This window comes from Trachurus japonicus, chromosome 10 (genome assembly GCF_045865225.1).
Source record: "Trachurus japonicus isolate A0001 chromosome 10, Traja_1.0".
NCBI classification, from domain to species: Eukaryota; Metazoa; Chordata; class Actinopteri; order Carangiformes; family Carangidae; genus Trachurus; species Trachurus japonicus.
The window spans coordinates 5991438-6017718 of NC_140916.1; the positions used below are offsets into that span (position 1 = coordinate 5991438).

At 40.4% G+C, this 26281-nt stretch overlaps 1 protein-coding gene across 2 annotated transcripts in view; it reads right to left on the reverse strand.

Moving 5' to 3' along the window:
* The window catches only part of ctbp1 (C-terminal binding protein 1), a 207229-nt gene that overhangs the window by 12829 nt on the left and 168119 nt on the right, over positions 1-26281 (reverse strand). The window contains exons 2-4 of one of the 2 annotated variants that reach the window (XM_085789041.1): positions 23842-23900; positions 5527-5681; positions 955-1099 (exon numbers count right to left, since the gene is read on the reverse strand). In XM_085789041.1, coding sequence (XP_085645167.1) covers positions 955-1099; positions 5527-5681; positions 23842-23881 — 340 coding nt within the window. In that variant the 5' untranslated portion in view covers positions 23882-23900. The remainder of the gene's footprint in view (positions 1-954; positions 1100-5526; positions 5682-23841; positions 23901-26281) is intronic. The other variant, XM_085789042.1, reaches the window with a different exon arrangement.

The window sequence follows — 26281 nt, forward strand, 5'->3', positions numbered from 1 at the left end:
AGAATAACGATGATAATAGGCTACCACTAAGTTAAAGTAAAACCGGCAGTAAAGTAAAACCAATTGTAAAAACGCTAAATTATTCATATCACAAAAAAGAAAAGACAAATCTGGCACAGATTATGACAGTAAGACAATTAGCAGCAGAGGGAGAGATCCGAGGAGGAATAGACATAAGATCAAAAAAGCTACATAGAAGAATATCCATAAAAAAAGAAATTATTATATGATGTTGAAGCTATAATTGTTTAAAAAGTTAAAATACTTGAAACAGTTGGTTAAAGGGATAGTTCAACAGAACATTATGAGACAGAGTTGTTTTCGAGGCAAATGCAGAGACTTCTTGTGGAAAAACTGCCACCGACGGGAACGCGCATCAGCGGTTTTACATGAATTTGACTTGAAAACAACTCTGACTTGTATAACGTTCTGTTATTATCTGGTGAATGTGCAGGTCACAACTTCTCTACAAGAGTGTTTTGGAGTCATTGGATTGTGTATTTGATGATTGTGTATTTGATGAGTTTGATGAGGGAAACCAAGAAATCCCATGAGCCTCCGTAGCGTAGCTCTGAGCAGCTCACAGCTCTGCTCCGCCGTTCTAAAAATGGCCTGCGTCGACAATTTAAGCCAATTAGGGATTGGCATTGGGCCAATTTATCAAACTGTTGGACTATCCCTTTAAGTAACTTGAACTAATGAAATATAGTTAGGCTGAGGAGAAATATGACCATTTGATTTTGGAAAAACATGAGAAAAAACAGCCCCTTTTTGTCAAATTGCCCCTAACTACTAATACATGTGGGAATTTGAGCAATAATACATAAAGTGTCTGCACATAGGATCGTTGCTCACACACAACTATATGAAGTTTCTTGTATGTTAACCCTTTTTTTTCCAAAGAAAAAGCCGCACAATAACACAATGTACATGTGTGTGTGTGTGTGTTCTCACCCAGCTCCCCGGCAGATTTGATGTCAATGTTGTCGTAGCCGCTGCCGATCCGTACGATGATGCGAAGAGCTTTGAACTTCTCCAGATCTTCTCTCATTAGAGTGATGGTGTGATACATTAGAGCTCCTACAGCTTCGTTCAGCACCTGAACACACACACAAAACACACACAAAACACACGGTTATTTTAATGAGCGGCAGTAATATACATGTATATATATATGAAAGAGCGCACACTCTTCATGAACCCACTCTCTGTACACTGTAGACTGCATGGAGTGTGTGTTTGTGTAGGTGTGAGCACAAGTGGAGCACAGTTCGCCGAGTTCACTGTCACACTGTTTATATAAAGTATCTCCATCAGGGGCTTTTTCTGGAGGTGCTGTTTATAGTCTATCGTCCTCATATCCTGTTTTTAGATATTCCTGCCGGCATGGAATAATGGCATTTCCTGAATATTATTACCCTGGAAACAAAGCTTTCATCATAACCACAGGAAACGGGATAAGGTGTCTCGAACAAAAACTAATATCAGCAGCAGCAGCAGCGGTCCTCGGTTCTCGTGGGATTTTGTCTGTGTCTTCTAATCAAGGACGACGGCTTATTGTCTTAAATGGACAATGAAATATAATGAGTCGAAAAGCAGATAATGCGATTACCTTTTATAGAAAAGGGAAGATGTGTCTCTGCGTGAAAACAGCCTCAGCCGTCACCTTTTAATTGATTTTCTGTTAATCTTTCAATCTTTTTTCCACCGTTGCCAGAACCTCCTCTTCATGTGTGCGAGCGAGGGTGAAAATGACATGCGGTTCAATTATAATAAAGAAGCCCTTTTAATTACACAATGAGGTGGCTGCTTACTAGAGAAGCCAGGGAGAGAGAGACAGAGACAGAGAGGGACAGAGAGAGAGAGCAAGAGATAGAAAGAGAGGGAGCAAGAGCCATCTGTTTCTCCCACGCTGTGGCCGACTGAGCGCGCTCACAGAGAGAGTGTGCCTGGCAGACGCCCAGAACCAGACGTAACGCTGCCAGACATACAAACCCATTTACAATCCATAGTGGCTGTGGCAACATCCGAGCCTGACCCACATTTTTTTTTTTTTTTTTTTTTTTGGTTTGCTCTCTGTACTCCACTTTATTCTTATTCACTGATTTTTTTTCTGTCTTTAAAGGGATAGTTCAACATTTTGGCAAATTGGTCCATTGCCATAATCGCTATAGTCATAGCAGTAGGTTCGTTCAATCAATCAATCAATCAATTTGTTTATTTCGGGCATGTCAATTTAAATCATCATCATCACACTTCATCATCAAATAATACAATACATGGCCGAAAGGGAAAAGCGGGAGAAGCAAAAGCTTATCTAGTCCCGCCCCCATTACCCACAGAATAAGAATATTTGTCATACATACATATCTTTTTGCTTTTTTCTTCTTTTCTTATTATTATATATATATATATATATATACACATATACATATATATACATACATATATATATATATATATATATATATATATATATATATATATATACACACACACTACATTTTGATGTAACATTCTTTTACTTATGACATTTTGATGACATTTTAGCTCTAGACAGTACATACAGATTACGTGTGTGTTTGCACATGTGTCCATATTTGTCCGTCATGAGTGAACAACAGTCTCATCTTGTAGCTTGGCATGTCACAAAGTCATAGAATGGTCCAATTGACAGAGAGCAAAGTCCAGTGTACTGATTATTTGATGGTGTGGTGTGGAGTAAGAGCCCTTTTTTGCCATATTCTTTCATTCATCCATCTCCTCTGCAGCCTTTGCCGCGCTTAACTTGGCCATATCCTCCCGAGTTTTGGCCATGTCAGCTCGCAATATTGACACGAATTCACGAACTGCTGTGATGTCAGACAGACACATACAAACCCATTTACAATCCATAGTGACTGTGGCAACATCCGAGCCTGACCCACATTTTTTTTTTTTTTTTTTTTCGTTTGCTCTCTGTACTCCACTTTATTCTTATTCACTGATTTTTTTTCTGTCTTTAAAGGGATAGTTCAACATTTTGGCAAATTGGTCCATTGCCATAATCGCTATAGTTATAGCAGTAGGTTCGTTACCTTCATTTGTCGGTGCAAGGTATTTTTAGAACGGCGGAGCAGAGCCGTGAGCTGCTCAGAGCTACGCTACGGAGGCTAATGGGATTTCTTGGTTTCCCTCATCAAACTCATCAAATACACAATCCAACAACTCCACAAAGCTCTGGTAGACAAGTTGTGACCTGCACATTCACCACGCTATGAGATAATAACAGAACGTTACCAGACAGAGTTGTTTTAGAGGTAAATTCATGCAAAACAGCTGATGTGCGTTGCGTTCAGGGACAGTTTTTCAGCAAGCAGACTCTGCATTTACCTCTAAAACAACTCTGTCTGGTAACGTTCTGTTATTATCTCATAGCGTGGCATCTGTAAAAGCGTGTTACAAATGAAATGTATTATTATTATTATTATTATAATAACTAGAGGTGTGCCAAAAAATCGATTCACATGACAATCGCAATTCAGAATCGATATAAAATGTGCCAAAATCTGCTGGCTCTCAGCCTCCGTTTCCATAGAATTTTAAAGGCAACGTGTTTAACCGCACTATTTTTTTTAATAAAGACGCACTTTTAATGTTGTTACTTAAGTAATATGTGATATTGCTTTTATGCAACAGTTTCAACAATTCCATCTAAGCATGGATAAATGTTTAAAACTCAATAAAAGACACTTTAGTCATTCTGTCTTGCAAAGCAGACTGGAGTAGATCATGAGGATCCTTTGCACACCGATAGACTGAAGCAGAAATCATTAGGAATCAAATCGTTTTGAATCAAAAATCGATTTTGAATCGAATCGTAGCCCCAAAAATCAGAATGGAATCGAATCGTGAGAAAGTAAAAGATTCCCACCCCTAATAATAACCTCCTGGTAGTCCACAGTGGTTATCCTCACTGCTCGCCTTGTACCTAAACCAGCTCCTTTTTATTGTGTTGTGTCGTGTGTGCGCCTTTGGAGAGCTTTTGCAGTTTAACTAGACACAACAAAACAGCGTGAATCTGATCTCCTTTTTAAATTAGCTGAATAGACGACATCCGTGTTAATATTGCATTTTATTTAGACGTAATTGCCAGTGATGGAGGCTTGGCTCCATTTTGCTGCTGTTTGGTGACACTCTCTCTGAGTCAGAGCGGCACTGACTGTAGGCTGACGGCTTTGACTCATTAGTCGTAATGACAGTGTGAGTAATGTGATGTGAATGTGGCATAAATGGTATTTTTATTTCCACATCAGAGATCACATGCAGATCAACAAATGGATTTCATGTATTGTAAAGGAAACATTGATGTACAGCAGCATCTGTTGTTGACTGGCGGATCAATACCCGCCATAACTGTGTGATCAAGAGCTGTGTGCTGTTGTGTATTGTTCCTGCAAACGATACATTGATATTTGTGTGATATAGACAGTACATAAGAATGAGGTTTATGAAGACACTTGGAGAATAGGAGGAACACTTAGTGCAGGGAGGATGCAGTCGTTAGCAGGGTAAATATATAAACAGCTGCCGACAATAAATTAAAGGTCCAGTAAATGATTTTACATCCAGGAAGAACAATAAAAAAAAAATTCCCATTTCAACCTAGGACCCTGCAGTGTGCAGTGGTGGACAGTAACAGAGTAAATTTACTTGAGTATTGTATTTAAGTACATATCCAGAGGATTTGTACTTTACTTGAGTATTAGATTTCTTACTTACTTATCACTCTTACTTGAATACATTTCCAAGACAAATATTTTTACTTTTACTCAAGTTTATTTATTTATTTATTGGTTTATTTGGATGGGACAATGCACATTAATGGACATATAAAAACACGTAAATGTGCCGGATTGTAGCAGCTAGTGCTAGTTTCCATCCGGAGTCCCAAAACATAAAAACAGTACAGTGTCAGAACAACAACAACATGGTATTATAAAAAAACGTAATGCAGACAACAACACACAACTTTAACAAAATAAAACATTGACAAGTTAATTCCTAGAAAGGCTGACAAGTACTCGTTACTTTCAGGTCTGCTCTTTTTTTTAAATACTATTGAAGACAAGCTGTGTTTGTCAAAGAAGGAAACTCTAACCCCTAAAAGCAGCACATCAGTGCAGCTGGTTTCAAAGAGTTAATTCTCAGAAACAAGAGTTAAAAGGTCCTTAAATTCATTTAGAAAAAAATATAGTAATTCATTGATGTGAAAAGTAAAGTAAAAGCATGTACTTTTGGATACTTAAGTACCTTTAGAAGCAAGTACTTTTTTTACCCTTACTCGAGTAACATGTCGACTGAGCTACTTTTACTTGTAACAGAGTAAATTTTGACCAGTAATTTTGTACTCTTACTCAAGTACTGGGGTCGAGTACTCTGTCCATCTGTGTGTGTGTGTGTGTGTGTGTGTGTGTGTGTGTGTGTGTGTGTGTGTGTGTGTGTGTGTGTGTGTGTGTGTGTGTGTTGTTAAGTTAGGTGTGTTACCTTCTCGTGGATCTCCTGTGTGGACTGAGCATCGCAGAAGGCCACAGTTGCTACGTCTTTCAGGATGGGCATCTCCACGGTGCAGTCGCGGCCGTCCAGCAGCGCCACCAGGGGGCGTGGGTGCATGGGCCCGTTCATAATGGGTGGCCTGATCCCTACACACACACACACACACACACACACACATGCAAAAGTAGAGAAAATAAAAGTGTCAAAATGTATGTTGTCAAGAAGAAGACAAAGACAGAAAATAGTCTAGTAGGAGTGCATATAATGAGTGTAATTTCTCATTGTTATGAGGGAACACCTACGCAGCTGCGATCGCATACAGAGGAATTAGAAATCTTGTATTTTCCTCCCTATGCTGCGTATTTATCAGACCTTTAGGCTTTCATTAGCTTGGGTGTATACTGTATCCTCTGTGTCTTCCATATCCGGTTTTGTCAGATGTGAAATCTAAAACTGAAGACATGCAGCTGCTCCGGGGCACAGATGAGGTCCTCCTGCTTCATCTCGCATCCCATAATGTTCCTGCTGCTCTGGACTGATGCAGTTGCTATGACAGCCGCGTGACACTATAGCGATGGATGCGTGGATGGAAGAAAAACAAAAATTCCCAGAGCAGCTGTGTGTGTGTGTGTGTGTGTGTGTGTGTGTGTCCCAGCTGTTTTCCTCCTTAGTGCTTTTTAACATTTCTGTTGTTTCAGTTTAATTACGACCGACTTTTGTGGCGGTGAAGTTTGCTGACTCTTTGAAACGGAAACAGGTGGTAATTGGCGAGATGGATGAGGCAGGTATTGAGGTCAGAGAGAGATACGCTCAGTAGAGTAAAGCATCAGAATAATCAAAAACACCGGTGTAATTAAAAGTATCCTTTGTTATATTTCATCCACTTCACATTATTTTAATTGAGCTGTCATATATTCATGGTAAATGTAAGTCCTTGCCCCTGTGGACCGCTGACGGTGGCGCTTGGGAGCAACAAAAATGGGGCAGTCGACTCGTAGCGATAAAATAACTGAGCATGCAGCCTGAAACTCTAGATCTCAATTACTCAGTCTTCATTTACAAATATATTCAGCAATGTGATCTATCATACAGTAGCTCACTGAAAATGATAAAAGTCGGTTTAGGTATGGAGGTGTAGTGGTCAGGGTTCCCACGCTGTTTTAGGTATGGTTTAAAAACAAAAACAACATGTTTTTGCGTTGTTCTATGATAAATTTGTCTTAATTTCTGAGCACGTAAGATATTATTTCATAGATAAGTTAGAGCCACATGTTGCACATCTTTAAATCAAACTTCTGGGGGTGAGAGAAATTAAATAACTAGAGAATGCATTTCCTGAAGGAAATACGGATGAATGCTGAAAGCTGGAAGCTGAATGAGCTGAATAAATTGTTGAAACAATGCTGAATTAAGTGAATAAATTGCTGAACCAATCTTGATGAAGAGATGAAACAATATATGAAGAGTATGAACAAACTGGTTGAATGTACAAAATAAAGTACAACTGTCGAACTACAACTTCTCCAAAGCATGAACGGGACAGGGCGATGTGTATGGCCTAATAGCATGTCTGTCAGACTGTAGCAGCTGAAAATGTCTTGGAAAAATCCTGGAAAATGATTACAAGAAAAGAGTGGGAACCCTGTACTGGTAGTGCATATGAAGAGGTGACATCTGTCAGGAGGTGAAATCTTTAAGAGTGAATCTCCTGCGTCATTTCCACTCTGTTTTATTAAATCATCTCTTCAGTTTAAAGCATTAGACTGAGAGCACTTCCAGGCCTTACAAGTAGGATAAGTAGCATTTAACAAGGCCGATCCTTCAGATGACCCCACTAGTGGGCCTTCCTTCAGGTTTAACAAGAGCAGTGGTTAATGGGATAGTTCAACATTTTGGCAAATTGGCCCATTGCCATAATTGCTATAGTCATAGCAGTAGGTTTGTTACCTTTGATTGTCGGTGCAAGCTATTTTTAGAACGGCGGAGCAGAGCTGTGAGCTGCTCAGAGCTACGCTACGGAGGCTAATGGGATTTCTTGGTTTCCCTCATCAAACTCATCAAATACACAATCCAACAACTCCACAACGCTCTGGTGGACAAGTTGTGACCTGCACATTCACCACGCTATGAGATAATAACAGAACGTTACCAGACAGAGTTGTTTTAGAGGTAAATTCATGCAAAAACGCTGATGCACGTTCTCGTCGGGGACAGTTTTTCAGCAAGCAGTCTCTGAATTTCCCTCTAAAACAACTCTGTCTGGTAACGTTCTGTTATTATCTCATAGCGTGGTGAATGTGCAGGTCACAACTTGTCCACCAGAGCGTTTTGGAGTTGTTGGATTATGTATTTGATGAGTTTGATGAGGGAAACCAAGAAATCCCATGAGCCTCCGTAGCGTAGCTCTGAGCAGCTCACAACTCTGCTCCGCCGTTCTAAAAATAGCTTGCACCAACAATTAAAGGTAACAAACCTACTGCTAAGGATTATGGCAATGGGCCAATCTGCCAAAATGTTGAACTATCCCTTTAAGAGAAGCTGCCTTTTTAACTACTCTCTCCTACTGCAATCCTCTGGATGGATCTGTGGGTCGCCGCTCCTCTCGGATATAAATTAAGGGTTCATCTTTTCACATCACTGACAGACATGCTAATTGAGAACCAAAACATCTGCGACACACACAGACAGATGTAGAAGATCTGATACAGTGTGTGAGTAACTGTGTCTCTTTGACATGTAAAGTTTTGACACCGCTCAGTCTGAAGCGCTGTAGATGAAATGAGCAGCGCAGTTCTTCCTGTTTCTGCTGATGCTGACTCGTCTCATCACTCATTCCTGACCTATTCCCATCTGAGAGGTGAAGGCTGACATCTCAGATAAGCAGCTGCCTCTGTCATTTCTCTCAAAATATTTCTCCTAAAACTTTTTTTTTTCTTTCTTTTTCCTGCAGCTGAAACCTCCAGATGGAGTTTTGTTTTCCAGCTGCATGGGCGAACATCATGAGAAAGTGGCTGAATCATTAAACCGCTCATTTCAAAATCAGGATGCTATGGTTTCTTCAATATTTTAAATGCCAAGGATCCCTGAGAATCAGATTTGCGGACAGATGTCTGGCAGCTTCAGTCCTGCAAATTAGTCTGGAAAATTTGGGCAGGCACACTGAGCAACGCTCTTCCCTAAAGAGCTATCATTAAATAGCCCATAAGCAAAATAAATTAAAGGAAAAGTCCCTACTGGAATGATGCTACCAGTATGTATCATTAATCTCTGCTTTTCATTACTTTCCAGTGTGTTTTTGTAATGAAGCTTTGCAATCAACATCAGTTGTTTTAGAGGTAAATTCATGCAAAACCGCTGATGCGCATTGCATTCAGGGACAGTTTTTCAGCAAGTAGTCTCTGTATTTACCTCGAAAACGGCTCCGTTTTGTATTGTCCATTATTATCTCATAGCGTGGTGAATGTGCAGGTCACAACTTGTCCACCAAAGCGTTGTGGAGTTGTTGGATTGTGTATTTGATTAGTTTGACGAGGGAAACCAAGAAATCCCATGAGCCTCCGTAGCGTAGCTCTGAGCAGCTCGCGGCTCTGCTCCGCCGTTCTAAAAAATTGCTTACACTGACAAATAAAGGTAACGAACCTACTGCTATGACTAAAGGGATTATAGCAATGGGCCAATTTGCCAAAATGTTAAACTATCCCTTTAATAAATCCCCCCAAAATGCATTTGCAAATGCAACACACTGCATCTTGTTAATGCATCACTAATGGAGGCCTCTGCTGGTGTCAAGAGAAATGTGTAAATCAGCTTTGTCTGCAGTCAATTGATTTCGTCTCATATGAGGACCGTTATACGTTTGTGCGAACTAGTCTGGAGAGAAGCTGGTGTGTTGTATCTTTCATTTGGACAAGTCTGACATTTAGCATGAATATAAACTAAGCTTTTAAATCTTATTGTTTCTGTGTTCACATGACACCATATCATCTGCATTTGGCCACTTGTCTTTTTTTTTTTTTTCCAGTGAAGCAGCTCAAGTGAACAGCAAGTGAGCACATTGTTTTACTGGGAAGCTTTGAGCAGTGAATATGTGTGTAACTATTTGATTAAGAAGGAGGGGGGATGTAAAAAAAGAAAAAAAAAGCATGAAATAGCCTAAACTTCCCCGATGCAGCTGGATCATCTTCCTCTTTCTCACGTAAAATGCTGCTGCAGCAAACAGAAACGTGTCTAAAAACATACTGCTTACTCCTGAAGCTGTGGGGATTTTTTCTTTTCCTTTCTGCACAGACTTGACCGAGCCAGTGTGCATGCATGGGGAAGTAATGTATACATGCATTTCTGGTTCGTGCTCCACCGTGCTGCAGAAGTCAGGGTTTAGGTTTTAACAGAATACTTGAAAAATTAGGTAACCACGGTATATACAGTCTGTGTTGTATCGTTATTAACATTTGAGATACTTCCCGAGCAGTGGTGGACAGTAACAGAGTAAATTTACTTGAGTACTGTACCTAAGTACATATCCAGAGGATGTGTAGCCTACTTTACTTGAGTATTAGATTTCTTTGGTAGGCTACTTATTACTCTTACTTGAACACATTTCCAAGACAAATATTTTTACTTTTACTCAAGTTAATTTCTAGAAAGGCTGAAAAGTACTCCTTACTTTCAGGTCTGCCCTTTTTTTTTTTTTTTTTTTTAAATACTATTGAACACAAGCTGTGTTTGTCAAAGAAGGAAACCCTAACCCCTAAAAGCAGCACATCAGTGCAGCTGGTTTCAAAGAGTTAATTCTCAGAAACAAGAGTTAAAAGGTCCTTAAATTAATTTAGAAGAAAATATAGTAATTCATTGATGTGAAAAATAAGAAATTTACTCTTACTCTTACTTAAAGTAGATTTAAAAGCCTGTACTTTTGGATACATAAGTACCTTTAGAAGCAAGTACTTTTTTTTACTCTTACTCGAGTAACATGTTGACTGAGCTACTTTTACTTATAACCGAGTAAATTTTGTCCAGTAGTATTTGTACTCTTACTTATAAGTACTGGGGTTGAGTACTCTGTCCATCTCTGTTCCCGAGTATGTGAGATATTTTTAAACTAACATGCATGTACTTCTCCCTGCATTTATCACGCATCGGGAGTGCAGTGTATGCAGAGTCTATGCAAGTACAGACAAAGCCATGCAGGAATCAGTGCATAGGCTACATTAAGGATCAGGAATTCAACACTGACATTTGCAGACCTTCACTGTGTGAGTTAAATGTCTGAAACCTTATAGTCCCCGCCCTCACTTTGCTCCCAGTATGTTATAGTATTGACAGCTCATCTCATCTGAACCTTAGCGTATGTTAAAAATAACATGGATGATAATAGACTGCACTGAAGTAAAAGACGGCTCACAACTTGGCTCGATCCATCTCTCAATTTCTGCGTCGTCCTTATCTCCATCGTCATATTACAGCATGAAACCTGATCTGATGAAGCAGCTCCCACAAGCGCAGCAAGACCAATAAAGTGAAACTCAAATCCTGCTCACAATGCCTTATGTGGCCTGGTAAAACATTAGCTTTCCGTAATAGGATTTGTCTGGAGGCCATTGCACTTACACATCAATACAAAATCAATGGTGCATGGCTGAGAAATTGGAATTCAACAAGAACAAAAAGCACTGTGAGGATTCAACACACAGGCCTCGTTGTAACTCAGATGTAATCATAAGGAGCCTGTAGTGGAGCTGCTTCGCTGTGCAGATTTTTTTTTTTTTCTTAGGCCTATAGACTTGACGTTTATCAGCTTTAATTTAAGCTGTAACCGGAGCATGAGTGTGAGTTCAATTAAACAGCATGCATTAAACGCGGTGTTCACATGAGCAAAATGCTGAAATCTGGTCAGTCTAGTAGTCGGTGCAGCGGAGTGAGAGAGTTTTTTTGGGAAAGTAGCAGAGATTCCTGACATTTCTCCAGCTCACACTTGGTCCGAGTGAGAGAGGAAATAGCTCTCATTCCAGCACCAAGCATGACCTTGGAGGGACCAGCACCACCGACTGCTACCGAGTACATTAGACGTTTACATTGGCTCATTTGGCTTCTATCCAACGCGGACTACAAATGAAGACTCAAGCCTCTCAGCGCAGTAGGAGACCTGAGAGTACAGGCATTAAAGTACTAGATGTGTTCAATAAGACAGAGTGCAGGGAGATCGGTTAGACATGTTAGGGTGTTAGAGGTGAAAGAAGAGGAGGTGCTCTCAGTCTGAAGCTCAGAGGAGATTAGTTTTGAAAAAATAGAGAGAGAGGAGGAGGGGGGCCCCCTGCTTCCACCATGGAGGGGAGCAGAGACGATGACAGCGTGGACATGGTTGATATTTAGGAGCGTAAATCAGGACGATAACGACTGTGATTACATCAGTCTGACGTCTGCCGTTGCCAAGGAATTGGTGTTGTTGTTGTGTTGTTTTGAGGGTGAAAAATGATTTCTTATTGTTTTGCGGTAATGCCGTTCTTATCGCGGCAAATAGCGGTTTTGGCAGCGCCGGTGCTGGATGAGAAGTAAGATAGAGAGGAGCCTCTAACAACAGCCTTCAAGATCAGCGGCGCTCACTGGATTTGATGCTATTTTGGGTAACACTTTACTTGACGCCTATCTCTATAACACATTAAAACCATACTTATAATGCAGTTATAGCACTGTATAACTATAATTTTTAACACTCATACATTATCATAATGCTTTATAACAATAATCATAACACACTATAAAGCATTTCATCATGACTTATAAGGTCAGGTATTATAATACGTTATAATTGTTAGTAACTCACTGACAATGACCACATCGATAATGTATTATTAATATAGTTATAATGTGTTATAACTGGCTTATAAACGTGTATATCTATCATTATAAACACTCATTAATTGTCATAAGGCTTTATAACAAGCAGCATAAGACATCATAAAGCATTTTATAATGGCTTATAAGGTCTTAGTATTATAATGGAGTTATAATGCTCTAATGTGTTATGCTTATTGTTATAAAGTATTATGTGATTTATGAGTGTTTATAATGATAGTTATACACGTTTATAAGACAATTATAACACATTATAACTATATTATTAGTGCATTAGAAATGTGGGCATTGTCAGCCAGTTACTAACAATTACAACGTATTATAATACCTGATCTTATAAGTCAAGAGAAAATGCTTTATAGTGTGTTATGATTATTGTTATAAAGCATTATGGCCATTTATGAGTGTTTCTAACTATAGTTGTACAGTGCTATAACTGCATTATACCTCATTATAAGTATGGTTATAATGTGTTATAGAGATAGGCGTCAAGTAAAGTGTTATCCTATTTTGTGAGGGCAGCTTTCGGGTGTTATCCGTCGGCCATGGCCATGGGTGAGCCAGATTAGAGGTTTGGTGGGTGGTATAGAGGACAGACATGTCAGGCAGAGACACTCTGAGGCCTGGTTGACCTTTAGTGAGGAGAAGGAGACACGGCAACAGAGAGGGATCAGAGATGGTGGAGGACGGGATTAGGGTCTGGGTCAGAGAGGTGCCTGCATGACCCTCCCTCGGGCTGTTTGCGGCACAGTTGTGAATGAGAATAAGGTCGAGGGTCTTGATCTTCAGATTGTCATAGCAATAACAACAGCTGAGTGAATCTGTTGTTGGCAAATTAGGAAGCTGATCTCACCTCTCTGCTCGTACAGACAGAAAGTAAAGGGGAGAGCCAGACCAGTAGCTCATAGGGCTTTTAAGAAAATATATGTTGAGATGTGATGCTATATCCATTCCTTAAAGTTGTGTATCTATATTTAAAGGGATAGTTCAACATTTTGGCAAATTGGCCCATCAAATTCAACATCCCAAAACTCCACAGCGCTTTTGTAGACAAGTTGTGACCTGCACAACCACCACGCTATGAGATAATGACGGAACGATACGAAACGGAGCCATTTTCGAGGTAAATACAGGGTAAATACGGAGACTGCTTGCTGAAAAGCTGTCCCTGAACGCAACGCGCATCAGCGGTTTTGTATGAATTTACCTCGAAAACGGCTCCGTTTCGTATCGTTCCGTCATTATCTCATAGCGTGGTGATTGTGCAGCTCACAACTTGTCTACAAAAGCGCTGTGGAGTTTTGGGATTTTGTATTTGATGAATTTAATGAGGGAAACCAAGAAATTCCTTTAGCCTCCATAGCGTAGCTCTGAGCAGCCAGCTGCTGCGCTCCGCTGTACTAAAAATAGCTTACACCTACAATTAAAGGTAACAAACCTACTGCTATGACTATAGCAATTATGGCAATGGGCCAATTTGCCAAAATGTTGAACTATCCCTTTAAACAATAGTTTACATGGTGACAGAAGGTTTCTGTTGTATTTGAGCCGCCAACCAGTGGTTTACATTAATTCCATTCATATTGCAAAAAAGTATTTATAGGGTGTTATTAGGAACTGTGAAATTCAAATACAGGTGCATCTGTTCTGAGTTTGAATACATTAAGATAAACTGTATTTGTGCATAAAACATTATTTGTTCTTTATACTATTTTATCCTTTTTCTAATAGACCTTTGGAAGAAAAAAATGCAATATATCACCTTGCTTATATTGTAGTTACAATTCATCTAAATCAGACAAGTATATCTTAAATATTGCTCTTAATCTGATGCCTGTTCCCTTGGGGCTTTTGGTCTATTGTTCTGTAACAGTGGGTTTTTATTTTGTTTGTCTGCTTTGCCTTGATATTGTCTGTCTGTGTTCTGTTTTGTAGTTGTCTATTATTGTATGATCTGTCGTCACGAGGTTTTAAAGTCTTCTGTGTCTATATAAGAACCTGCCTTGGGACTACGGCTGAAATTTAGCAGATATGCAGTTAAGTACGGCGCATTTACACTGATGTTTAAAGCATCAATGTTGATGAATGTGCATTGTCCCAACTCAATAAATAAATTAATTAATTAATTAATTAATTAATTAAATGAAAAATCTGATCATCACCCTCCTTCAGGACATGTGACGCCAGATTCTTGCCAATACACATCCGTAGTAGCTAAAGGGATAACTGGTTGGTTAGCATGGTCAGAAGTTTGCCAGATTTCTTTGCTTTGTGGCTTAGAGATACATTTCGTGTACTAGAGAGAGAACATATAGGTTATAGATGCACTCGCTGGTCTTTACCCACGGAGCGCTGCACAGGAGGGCTGACAGTTTTACTACTGCGCTTAATGACAAAACTCCCATTTGTATTCTTTGTCAACCCTGAGCTGAACATCCTATATAATAATCCACTCCCTCTTTTTGAATTCTTCAATCGAACCCAAACGGCCATTATCTCCCGGTCTCTTTTATTTAATGTTTTTTTTTTTTTTTTCGCTTTCCCGCCGTCACATTAAACACTCATTAAATTCTTCATTATATTAAATAATTGCCCAGACTTTCAGCTCACTCTGCTCAATTCCCAAACTCTAAAACCTCATCCATCTCTCCACTCCCTCTCTCATTATATTCAATACTCCAGTACACGCTCTCTCTCTCTCTGTCTTTCTCTCTACCCCCCATAGCCCCGGGGTTGTGTGACTGCTGGGAGCTTTCAAAGTGCAAACAGGCCTCTTCACAGCCAACGGGGGCCACAGCCACCGCTACCACTCTGCTCTTTGCCATCTATCCAGAGTTTCACTGCAGCTATAATACGCTTTGCTTTGACTCACATTCATTACTGTATTTGGGTAACATTATGAGGCAATGCAAAAAGTTTTATTTGTGATAATTGTTGAATGAAAATAAGAACCATCTGCCTGGTAACGTCTCCGTCTGTGCTGTTTATGCTTAAGGGCCTGGGAGACTAAATGACACCGCCCCCCCCACCCCCAGTATGAAAATTGTGGCCCGGAAAATTTGTAATCAAACCAAAAATGAGGCTAACGCCGTTTGACTGACATGTAGAAATGGAAATAGCATCTGCCAATGACTGCTGGGACTGCAGCATGAGAGCCAGTGGGAAAGCCCTGCAGCCTGCCTGTATCCAGCTGTCACTGACCAGCTCACATGAACAGCTGGATTTTTGTCCCAAAGGAACGGGACGGTGTTTTCAGGCTGTCAGTCAACGGAGACAAAAACCAAATATCAGCAGTTTTCATGTGTTTTTAAATACGCAGGTCACCAGGAAGGAAGTTGGACTGTGTCGATAGATACAGTAGTGATCTGCCAAAACAAAGCTGCAGATTCCTGGTTTTAATGGACAACAACAACAACCGTTAGTTACCACACACTCTTAAAGGGATAGTTCAACATTTTGGCAAATTGGCCCATTGCCATAATCCCTATAGTCTTAGCAGTAAGTTGTTTCCTTTATTTGTCGGTGCAAGCTATTTTTAGAACGGCGGAGCAGAGCAGCGAGCTGCTCAGAGCTACGCTACGGAGGCTCATGGGATTTCTTGGTTTCCCTCATCAAACTCATCAAATACGCAATCCAACAACTCCAAAACGCTCTTACCAGACACAGTTGTTTTAGAGGAAAATTCAGAGACTGCTTGATGAAAAACTGTAGAGCGTTTTGGAGTTGTTGGATTGTGTATTTGATGAGTTTGATGAGGGAAACCAAGAAATCCCATTAGCCTCCGTAGTGTAGCTCTGAGCAGCTCACGGCTCTGCTCCGCCGTTCTAAAAATAGCTTGCACTGACAATTTAAAGGTAACAAACCTACTGCTATGACTATAGGGATTATGGCAATGGGCCAATTTGCCAAAATGTTGAACTATCCCTTTAAAAATAAAGAGTTTTTCCTTTTCTCGGCATCTGTGGGTTTAATTTGTTCTAACAAACTTTAAATGTAGAAGAAAAAAGACAGATAGCGCATAAATACTATCTGTGTGAATAAATACTATACCGCAGAAATGTAGTCCTGTAAGAAAATGGACAGAAAAATGATCTGCACATTTTTTGATAGTGTTATGTGCAGATGCATTTAGTTTATATTTAATCTTCTGAGTTGAAGTGATCCAGGTCCTTTAGCCAATCAAAGAAAATTAAAATGAATCTTTAAATAACCAATCAATTTTTTTTAAGTCAGTGAAATATTAAGAATTTGCCAGTACTCCTGTAATGTGAGAATTTGTTGCTCTCCCTGTTTTATAGCATTGCACTGTGAACATAATATTTGGCTCCTTTAATGCTAGGTGGACATGTGATATACCTGAAAATAGTTTCCCTTTACTGTTGTTCCTTTTTTTAATTTTATTTCTACTATTCTTTGACTTATTAAGAAGCCAAACAATGAATCACTAACAGAAAAGAATTAGACGTTGAGTTACCATAATCATTAGAATCATATTTGCTGCTCTATATATTTTATTTATGACTGATGGGTGTGAATGTGACGCCCATTAACACCTCTCACTTTCAACAGACATGGCCGACATGGCAGGTGGACCGATCAGATGTATTGGGATCAAAGCGAGCTTCCACTCTCCTTGATTTCACTCTATTCAAACCGGTTCAACACACGCCTTTACAAAACGTTGTCAGTCATTGCCAAAGAACTCGCAGCTGTTAAATGCTCTTTCTTTGGATTTTCAGTTGTGAAACAAGGTCAGACTTCCTGAATTAAATCTCTTTTCAGTCCCTCGCCGTCTGAACTGAAAATGAACCCTGGCTAGCGCAAAAAAATAAATAAAAAAAATGACACATTCACATTCAGCTACAGTGTTTGTATTTAACACTGTGCAGAGGAGAGAGGAGAGGAAAGTGTTGCTGTCGGCACCTGTGATCAGTCACCCGCCTGCAACCGTAGCGACCAACCATCGAGTCGCAGCACGGTTGATTTATAATGTTACTGGCTCCTTTGGCACGCAGCGACATGACGTGGTTAAAAAGCCCCCATATCCGTCTTTCTTTCACCCCCTCGGTGTTGTTGATCCTGCATGCCGTCCCCCCTTCATCTCTTGTTGCCTCATTTTCAGTTCTTCATCTCTCATTTGAGTCTCATTTCCCCAGGCTTTCTTTATCTCCCGTACCATTTCCTTTTTTTTTCTATTTCCTCTCCCCAATGCATCCGTCTAAGAATGAGAGAGAAGCCGTGTTTTTGATCCTTACTGGGAAAAAAAGAGCTGAATGTGCAGGTACAGTACAGAGTGTTCAGGTATAGCGTGATACAAACACATCCTGCTGCCCCACCCACATGGACAGAAATACAGGTGCATACTCAGCACACACAAACCCATGCAGGCTGACATAACTAATATGCAGTGATATATGATACATCCAAGTGCTTACACACAGAAATGATCACCCTGCAGGTCTCTATCTCTCTCACACACACACACGCACACACACACACACACACAATGACTTTTACACAGACACAAGGTCTCTATTTGTCGGTCCTATATCATCGAGCCAGTTCAGGTTTGTCAGCTTTTTGTTACTACCGCTACTAAGACACCAGCAGCAAAACAGACAAGGAGGAGAGACACAATGTTTGGCAGCAGCCTGTTTGTACTATAGCAACCGATAACAAGTGTCGAGTTAGTTCTCCTCTGTGTCTGAGCAGGACTGACAATCTGTGCATATTTGCTCATTTTGCAATTTTTTTTTTTTTTTTTTATAGCTGTCTGCCTTTGAGTGCAGATAGGAGAAGGTGAAGTTTGAAAGCAGACATTTTTTTTTTAAAGCTTTACAGTTGGGCTGCTGCCTCGGTCTAGATCAATAGATCAATAAAGCTTTATAGTAGTAGCCGCTATAGTCACTCCACTCACACCCCTGCACTGAATCAGAGCCCAGAGACAAAATGTGAAACATTAGAAGATGGATATGCAGAAACACATCTTCTATTCTACACTAATATTAAAACCATGATAATTTCGGTGGCTATTACAGCTGTTTTTTAGTGGTTAGAATAAAAAAAATGTAATTAAACAACCTGAAAAGAGGAAACTAGGTCTTTGTGGGTAGGCTATCACCAATAGACAATGCGGTAACACTTTATAATAAGTATACACTATTAAGCATTAGTCAAGCATTAATAAATACTGAATTATTCATTTATAACGCATGAATACTCATTAGTATGTTTATAAATACAGTCAGTTCTTATCAATGATGAGTAAAACAGTTTTAACTGTGTTTATAAACTAGTATTCATGTGTTTATAAATAATGAATTCAGTATTTCATGCTTAACAGTGTGTAGCCTACTTACTATAAAGTGTTACCGACAATACTGATGAATAAGCTGCTACCAACCCAAAAAGGTACAATACAATACTCCAACTACAGGAAATACTACATTTAAATACAGGCCATAACTAGATCATTGTATGGCCGTCGGCCCATTGTATTGGATTAACTGTTAATATGCAGAAGAAAGTCACAATTGCTTTCAAGTTTCAATTGGATTGGGGTCAGTCTGGATACTCTGGAGTAAATGTGCCCCATTAATGAATTATTAAGGCTGAGACATTTATTGTATTTAGATTAAGGGTTCCCAAACTGGTGTCCAAGGACCCACAGGGGGTCTTTGAATTGGTTCAAAGGCTTCCCCAGCTAAATTAAAAACTGTATTATTTCACGTATTTCCTGTTAATTAGAGTTGGTCTATTAATCAGTATATCACAGCTTATTATTATTATTATTACTGGCTCATTGTGTCTAGCGGAGAGTATTAAGTACGGGCGGATTTATCTCCTACTTAATTATCTAGGTGATCGTAACAGAAACAGACTTTCTGGACTTATTAATCTCATCTCTATGTTTTTCAGACCTTTGATGAAAAGCGAAGGTGCTGATTTGAAACAGTGACACGGCCAAAGTTACTGTGCACCTCATAAATATTGCAATACAAGCCAGCCCAGCGCAGACAATGACAGTAAATGTTTGCGTGATGACACCAATGGCAGAACGGTGCAGCTGCTCTCCTGCTATTCCTGCTTCATGGCTGCCAGCTGAGTGAGCTCTTTCAGCGGCAGGTCTCACACTAAACGGACTCACCTCACTCTGCCGACGTGTAAATTAACAACAACAATGCATGTTCCTCTGTAATAAGTGCTTTTCATTTAGGACTCGTACGTTGAATTACAGCCCTGTCTACTACCTAATTGTTGTTTTGGGATGGTATGTTTTTTTCTATACATGAGATCACTGTTATTTAACCGCCTGACGGTCTAGACTGTCACAGTTCTCAGTTACATTTCCACTTTTGAATGGCATTTCTTAAATAAAATGCTTCCATTTATTCAATATGACTGCCACGTATTGTATTGGCTAACCTTTCACCACAAACATCACACTTTGAAATGCCCAACCTTTTCAGCAGTGGTTGTTCAAGCTTTCACTGCTGCTTCTCTTTTAATCTCAAGCATTCTCTTGGATGCATTAGACATAATAGGCCGAGCCTTTCAGTGGTTGTTACTACATCGTCTCCTTGCTCAGCACTTCAGGCTTCATAGATTTCTAAGTGCTGCCAATTATACCTGCTTCGCTGTCTGTTCTTTTAGACTAGTCAGGTCGTGAACCCCTGCTTAAGTCAATATGCTCATCTCTCTGTGACAGTGATGTAGTTGAAATTATAAATGTGGCAGCCCCACATATAATAAAATATAATAAGTCAGTATTTACTATGTTAAAGGGATAGTTCAACATTTTGGCATTGCCATAATCCATATTGTTTTAGGAGTAGGTTCGTTACCTTTAATTGTCTGTGCAAGCTATTTTTAGAACGGCGGAGCAGAGCCGTGAGCTGCTCAGAGCTACGCTACGGAGGCTCATGGGATTTCTTGGTTTCAATCATCAAACTCATCAAATACACAATCCAACAACTCCAAAACGCTCTGGTGGACAAGTTGTGACCTGCACATTCACCACGCTATGAGATAATAACACAACGTTACCACACAGAGTTGTTTTAGAGGCAAATACAGAGACTGCTTGATGAAAAACTGACCCTGGAGGCAACGTGCATCAGCGGTTTGGCATGAATTTCCCTCTAAAACAACTCTGTCTGGTAACATTCTGTTATTATCTCATAGCGTGGTGAATGTGCAGGTCACAACTTGTCCACTAGTGCGTTTTGGAATTGTTGGATTGTGTATTTGATGAGTTTGATGAGGGAAACCAAGAAATCCCATTAGCCTCCGTAGCGTAGCTCTGAGCAGCTCACGGCTCTGCTCCGCCGTTCTAAAAATAGCTTGCACCGACAATTAAAGGTAACGAATCTACTCCTAAAACTATAGGGATTATAGCAATGGGCCAATTTGCCAAAATGTAGAACTATCCCTTTAAAGTTTGTCTCATTCTAGATGCAAATGTGTAGAAACTGGAACATGGCTGTAGCCTATGTTTAGTCTGTAGTGCAGGTGTGTTCATGGCCTGTAAACTAATATTACATCCCATTTAGCTGTGGTTTCCTCACGTTGGCAACATGTCACAATGAGCAGTTTCCTTGATCTTTTCCCTCGGCATTAATTAGGTCGCCTGAACTCCTGGTGGGAAACTGCCTGGACAATCACATTTGTTCTTAACCTTTCAACACAGCTTGTTATTTAATTAAATACACATAGTCACATTTCTGATCTTAAAAATGATATAGGAAGTGACTGACTGAAACAGTCTCCACCCAGCTCCATCTTTCACTCCTTATCAGAAACGATCTCCATCCGCACTATCACACCTACAAATGCATATAGCTATTAGGCATGCATGAGCTGCTTTAAACAGGAAGCAGATAAACTACTTACTGCAGCTGATATGTTGCGAAATATACTACAAACAAGCAACAGCAAATTCGGCTACAATGTTATTAAAATGCAGAATTTAACTGGACAACAAGCTCAGTAATGCTTGTATTTCATTATCCGTGTTGCTTTCACCACTTCAAGTTAGATAAGACCCAGTCAGGGAGCAACTATTATTTCCAAAAAATGTCAATGCAGTGTGAACAGGAGGTGATAACGTAGCAAAAGCAATGTGTTTTAAAAGAAAGCATGTGTGGATGTAACCTGACATGTGTGTGATCAATCTAGATCTCTATATTAAAGGGATAGTTCAACATTTTCTGCAAATTGGCCTATTGCCATAATCCCTATAGTTTTAGCAGTAGGTTTGTTACCTTTAATTGTCAGTGCAAGCTATTTTTAGAACGGCGGAGCAGAGCCGCAAGCTGCTCAGAGCTACGCTACGGAGGCTCATAGGATTTCTTGGTTTCCTTCATCAAACTCATCAAATACACAATCCATCAACTTCAAAACGCTCTGGTGGACAAGTTGTGACCTGCACATTCACCACGCTATGAGATAATAACACAACGTTACCAGACAGAGTTGTTTTTAGAGGTAAATTCATGCAAAACCGCTGATGCGCGTTGCCTTCAGGGACAGTTTTTCAGCATCAGTCTCTGAATTTGCCCCTAAAACGGCTCCGACTCGTCGTTCTAAAAATAGCTTGCACCGACAATTAAAGATAACAAACCTATACTGCTATGACTATAGGGATTATGACAATGGGCCAATTTTCCAAAAATGTTGAACTATCCCTTTAAAATGCAGAATTGTAACCGGACAACAAGCTCAGTAATGCTTGTATTTCATTATCCGTGTTGCTTTCACCACTTCAAGTTAGATAAGACCCAGTCAGGGAGCAACTATTATTTCCCCAAAAAATGCCAATGTAGTGTGAACAGGAGGTGATAATAACGTAGCAAAAGCAATGTGTTTTAAAAGAAAGCATGCCTCATGGATGTAACCTGACATCTCTGTATTACTAAGATCAGACGTGACTCAACACTTAGGGATCAGAGGCGCCCTGCCTGCCTGCCTGCTTTTCTTTTCTACAAACATGAATCAACACATTCATTCATCAATCAGCTTGGGACGAGTCGACAAACCCATTTTAAAAGCAAGACCTTCAAAGGTTTTCAACGAGCTTCCCGCTGTGCCAAAACACACTCGATGATCAGATCAGTGTCGCGATTATATTGACTGCTTGCTTGTGATTTGTACACCGGCGTCTTAACAAAAGGGCAGACCTCCCTCCCCCCGAACCATACAGTAATTCATTCACAGTCATTATTATTCCTGTGACCTTGGACTCTCTCTATATAGCTGTTGGGACAGAGTTGAGGCGGATGTGGAGAAGATCTCTCCTGAAGCGAGAAAAAAAATAAGGGAGGGTGCATGGGGAAGGAGGATGGAGGGAGAGAGGGAGAAGGAGAGGGAGGCAAAAGATCAGAGCTGCAACTTTAATCTTTGATGTCATCAAGAGACACAGCCCGCAGCCTGTTGATGACATCACGCTACGATCTCTCTCTGGTTTCTTTTTGGGGGAGAAACGAGCTCCACGGATCCAGATTTAGGTGACCACATGCAGATCCCAGTAACTCAGCTCATTTATCCTCCTCACCCCTCTCAACCTCAACCTCCCTCCTTCCTTCCCTCACCTTCTTATTCCTTGGCAGCCCCCCCCCCCTCTATACCTTCGCCTTCCCATTTTCTAGAACAGTCTTCTTCTCTAAGACCTTCTTATCACAAGGTGCATCCGTCACCTGCGTGTGTGCGTGCCGCTCCAGCTGTGCGAATACCTATTTTCTGGTCACACTATTTGAGTTCCCTATACAGTAACATGTGTGATTTGTATTTGTGTGTGTGTGTGTGTGTGTGTGTGTGTGTGTGTGTGTGTGTGTGTGTGTGTGTGTGTGTGTGTGTGTGTGTGTGTATGTGTGTGTGTGTGTGTGTGTGTGAGTCAATGAAAGGCAACCGCTCTCCGTAAAAAGAAGCAAGCACAATGAAAGGGAAATATGTGTCATGTCCTTGCTAGCCCTCGGAAGGAGAGAGAGATCTATTTCTGTCCCCACAAATGGAGGTGTTCAAGCAGCCTTCAATAGCAGAGATTTGCCTCTTCACACACACACACACACACACACACACACACACACACACACACACAGAGAAACACATACACACACACACACAGAGAGAGAGCCGTAGAGAAAAGGCTAACCGTTCTTGTGTGGCGAGAGAGAGTGAGAGAGAGGCTGGCTGAGCGATAAAAAGAAAAGATAATAGAGTGAGAGAATTAAGAAGGAAGGGAGGGAGAGAGGGAGAGAGAGAGGAGGAGACGGAAAAAGGGAGAGGAAGAGAGAGAGAGAAGGGGGAGGGGAGGGGGAGGAAGGAAGGAAGGAAGGAAGGCAGAATAATGTACACTGAGTTCACAAATATTGGCAAACACACACACATGCACACATACACACACACACACACACACACACACACACACATAAAAGCAGCAGAGTGCTAGTTGTTTACCTAGAGGCATGCCTTTGTTGAGGAGATGTGAGCTTCCCATGGTGTGTTGTGTTGTGTTCCTCAGCCGGCCAGCGCTCAACTCAACTCAACACAAACCAAACCTACAGTCTTCACACAGCACAGCAGCAGCAGACATGAACAGGAATCCACTCAGCATATGGCGGCTGTGGCTGTGGCGGCCAGCTACCTCTCGCTTCCCTTAGTCCTTCTCCCAGCCCCTTAGTGACAAGCATACACATGTGCTCCCCCTCTTTTCTCTCTCTCTCTCTCTCGCTCTCTATCGCTCTCTCCCCTCCCTTCCGTCCCCTTCGCTCGCCTGCTCTCTCTATCTGTCTTACCCCTCCCTCCTTTCCTTCCCTCCCTCCCTACCGTCTCTAGCTTACTTCCCTCCCTCCCCTCCCTTTCTCACTTTCTATTACAGCAAATCTCTCTGTCTTTCCGTGTCCTCCTCCTCTGTCTCTGTCAACCACCACAACAACAACAACAACAACAACCCCAAAAAAATAAAAAATAAAAAAGATAAAATCAAATAATAATACAAGAAGTACACACATACACGTAGATAGACACCCGAATGCAACACTGCTGCTGCTGCTGCTGCATTTGTGGGACCCGGAGGATAAGAGTGAAAGAGAAAGAGAGAACAGAAAGAAAGAGTGAGAGAGAGAGAGAGAGAGTGTGTGTGTGAGTGTGTTTGAAAAAGAGTGTATATGTGTGTGTGTGTGTGTGTGTGTGTGTGTGTGTGTGTGTGTGTGTGTGTGTGTGTGTGTGTGTGTGTGTGTGTGTGTGTGTGTGTGTGAGACAGAGCAGGAATGGGGAGGAGCTATCACCGGCCAAAATTCATCTTTTGTTTCCTGAAAGACGACAGTGAGGAGAGAAAGAGAGAGAGAGAGAGAGATAGAAAGAAAAAAAAAGAAAAGACAGAAGAGTTATGCAATGACACGGCTGAAGCAAGAGGAGGGAAAACTTGTTCTGTCTAATATCTCAATAAACAGTTGCAAAGCTCATAAAACTTCACTGTAAGGAGCAGGAACTTGTTGGGACATTGTAATCACAGTGTAGCTGCTTTTTAAATAATGACAAAAAAAAATTGAAAAGACCAAACGTTACAGCTGGTTTTGCTATTGTTAACTCTCTACGTTATTTTGTTTCTTTTAAACTGGCAAATAAATAACTTATTTCAGTTTCAAATCATCAGGAAGTCCCCCAATAAGGACTAAATAAAGTTGTATTATTTACTATAAAATGTCATCAAAATCTGCTGTTTCTGCAAGTTTGATTCCTAAACAGAGTCTAGAAGATTGTTCAGTAAATGTGACTTTATAGAGCTTTGTAATTATTAGAGCAATAAAAAGTCTGTGATAAATGTAATATGCAAATGATGTTATTGTTGTTGTTACAGAACAAAACTGGAGCTGAATATGCTGATTATTATTTGTGGGACAAACAACTCGTTGTGGAGTCCTTGATATGTCTTATCTTGTGAGGGATGTGATGTGTTGGCTTTCAGCGAGGTGTAAACAAACCCTCAGGCGTTCAGTTAGTTATTTTACAAGGGTTTCGCTTTTTTTGTTTCATCCTAAAAGAATAAACGCTGATGTTCATTTCTCTCCTTGATCCAAGAAGACAAAAGATATTTAGGTCAAAAATGGAATAAAATTAATATTTTTCTATTTAACGCTGCAATTTCCCTTCTAAATGTGTTTATATGTGATCTAATATGTGACCTGTGCACAGACCAGACCAACCCTCTGCTGCTGTTTTGTGCTCAAATTCAGTTTCCTGATTCTCATTTACCATTAAAATATTAGACGTGCATGTTTTGAACTAAAGCCGTATAGTTATAAAGTTGATGTGCACTTAACTGTAGCTGATTGTCTTTTTTTAATCTATGTTTTAGCAGGTGAAACTTTCCGTCCCTGTGGTTGAAACCCATGAACCTTCTCAGGGTTTTTTTTCTTTGATGTTACAGTCCCTCCCATCCGCACTCGGCCACTTGATATAACCACAGTGATATAAGCAACCTCAGACAGAGGCCCCGCTAACTAAACTGCCAGGGCCCAACCTAGTTTAGCAGCAGCAGCGTCTGTTACATCACATCCTAACTATTGGTAAATGTCAGTCACACACAGTGGGGTGAGGGGGGGTGAGGGAGATCGTTGTCACCCATAACTGGTTTTACTCGTAGCTCATTAGCTTCAAAATGACATGTCGGAATAAAGCAAAAATGAGCGATGTGCATGTTTTGTGACTGCTGCAGGCAAATACTACTACTACTACTACTACCGACACCACTGTGGTCTCTGACCTAGGAGATTGTACTCATGGAGGAATCACAGTTGGAAAACAGGCAACACTTTATTTGACGCCTATCTCTATAACGCATTTTAACCAATCATACTTGTAATGAGTTATTATTGCTATTTTGCTATCTTATTAT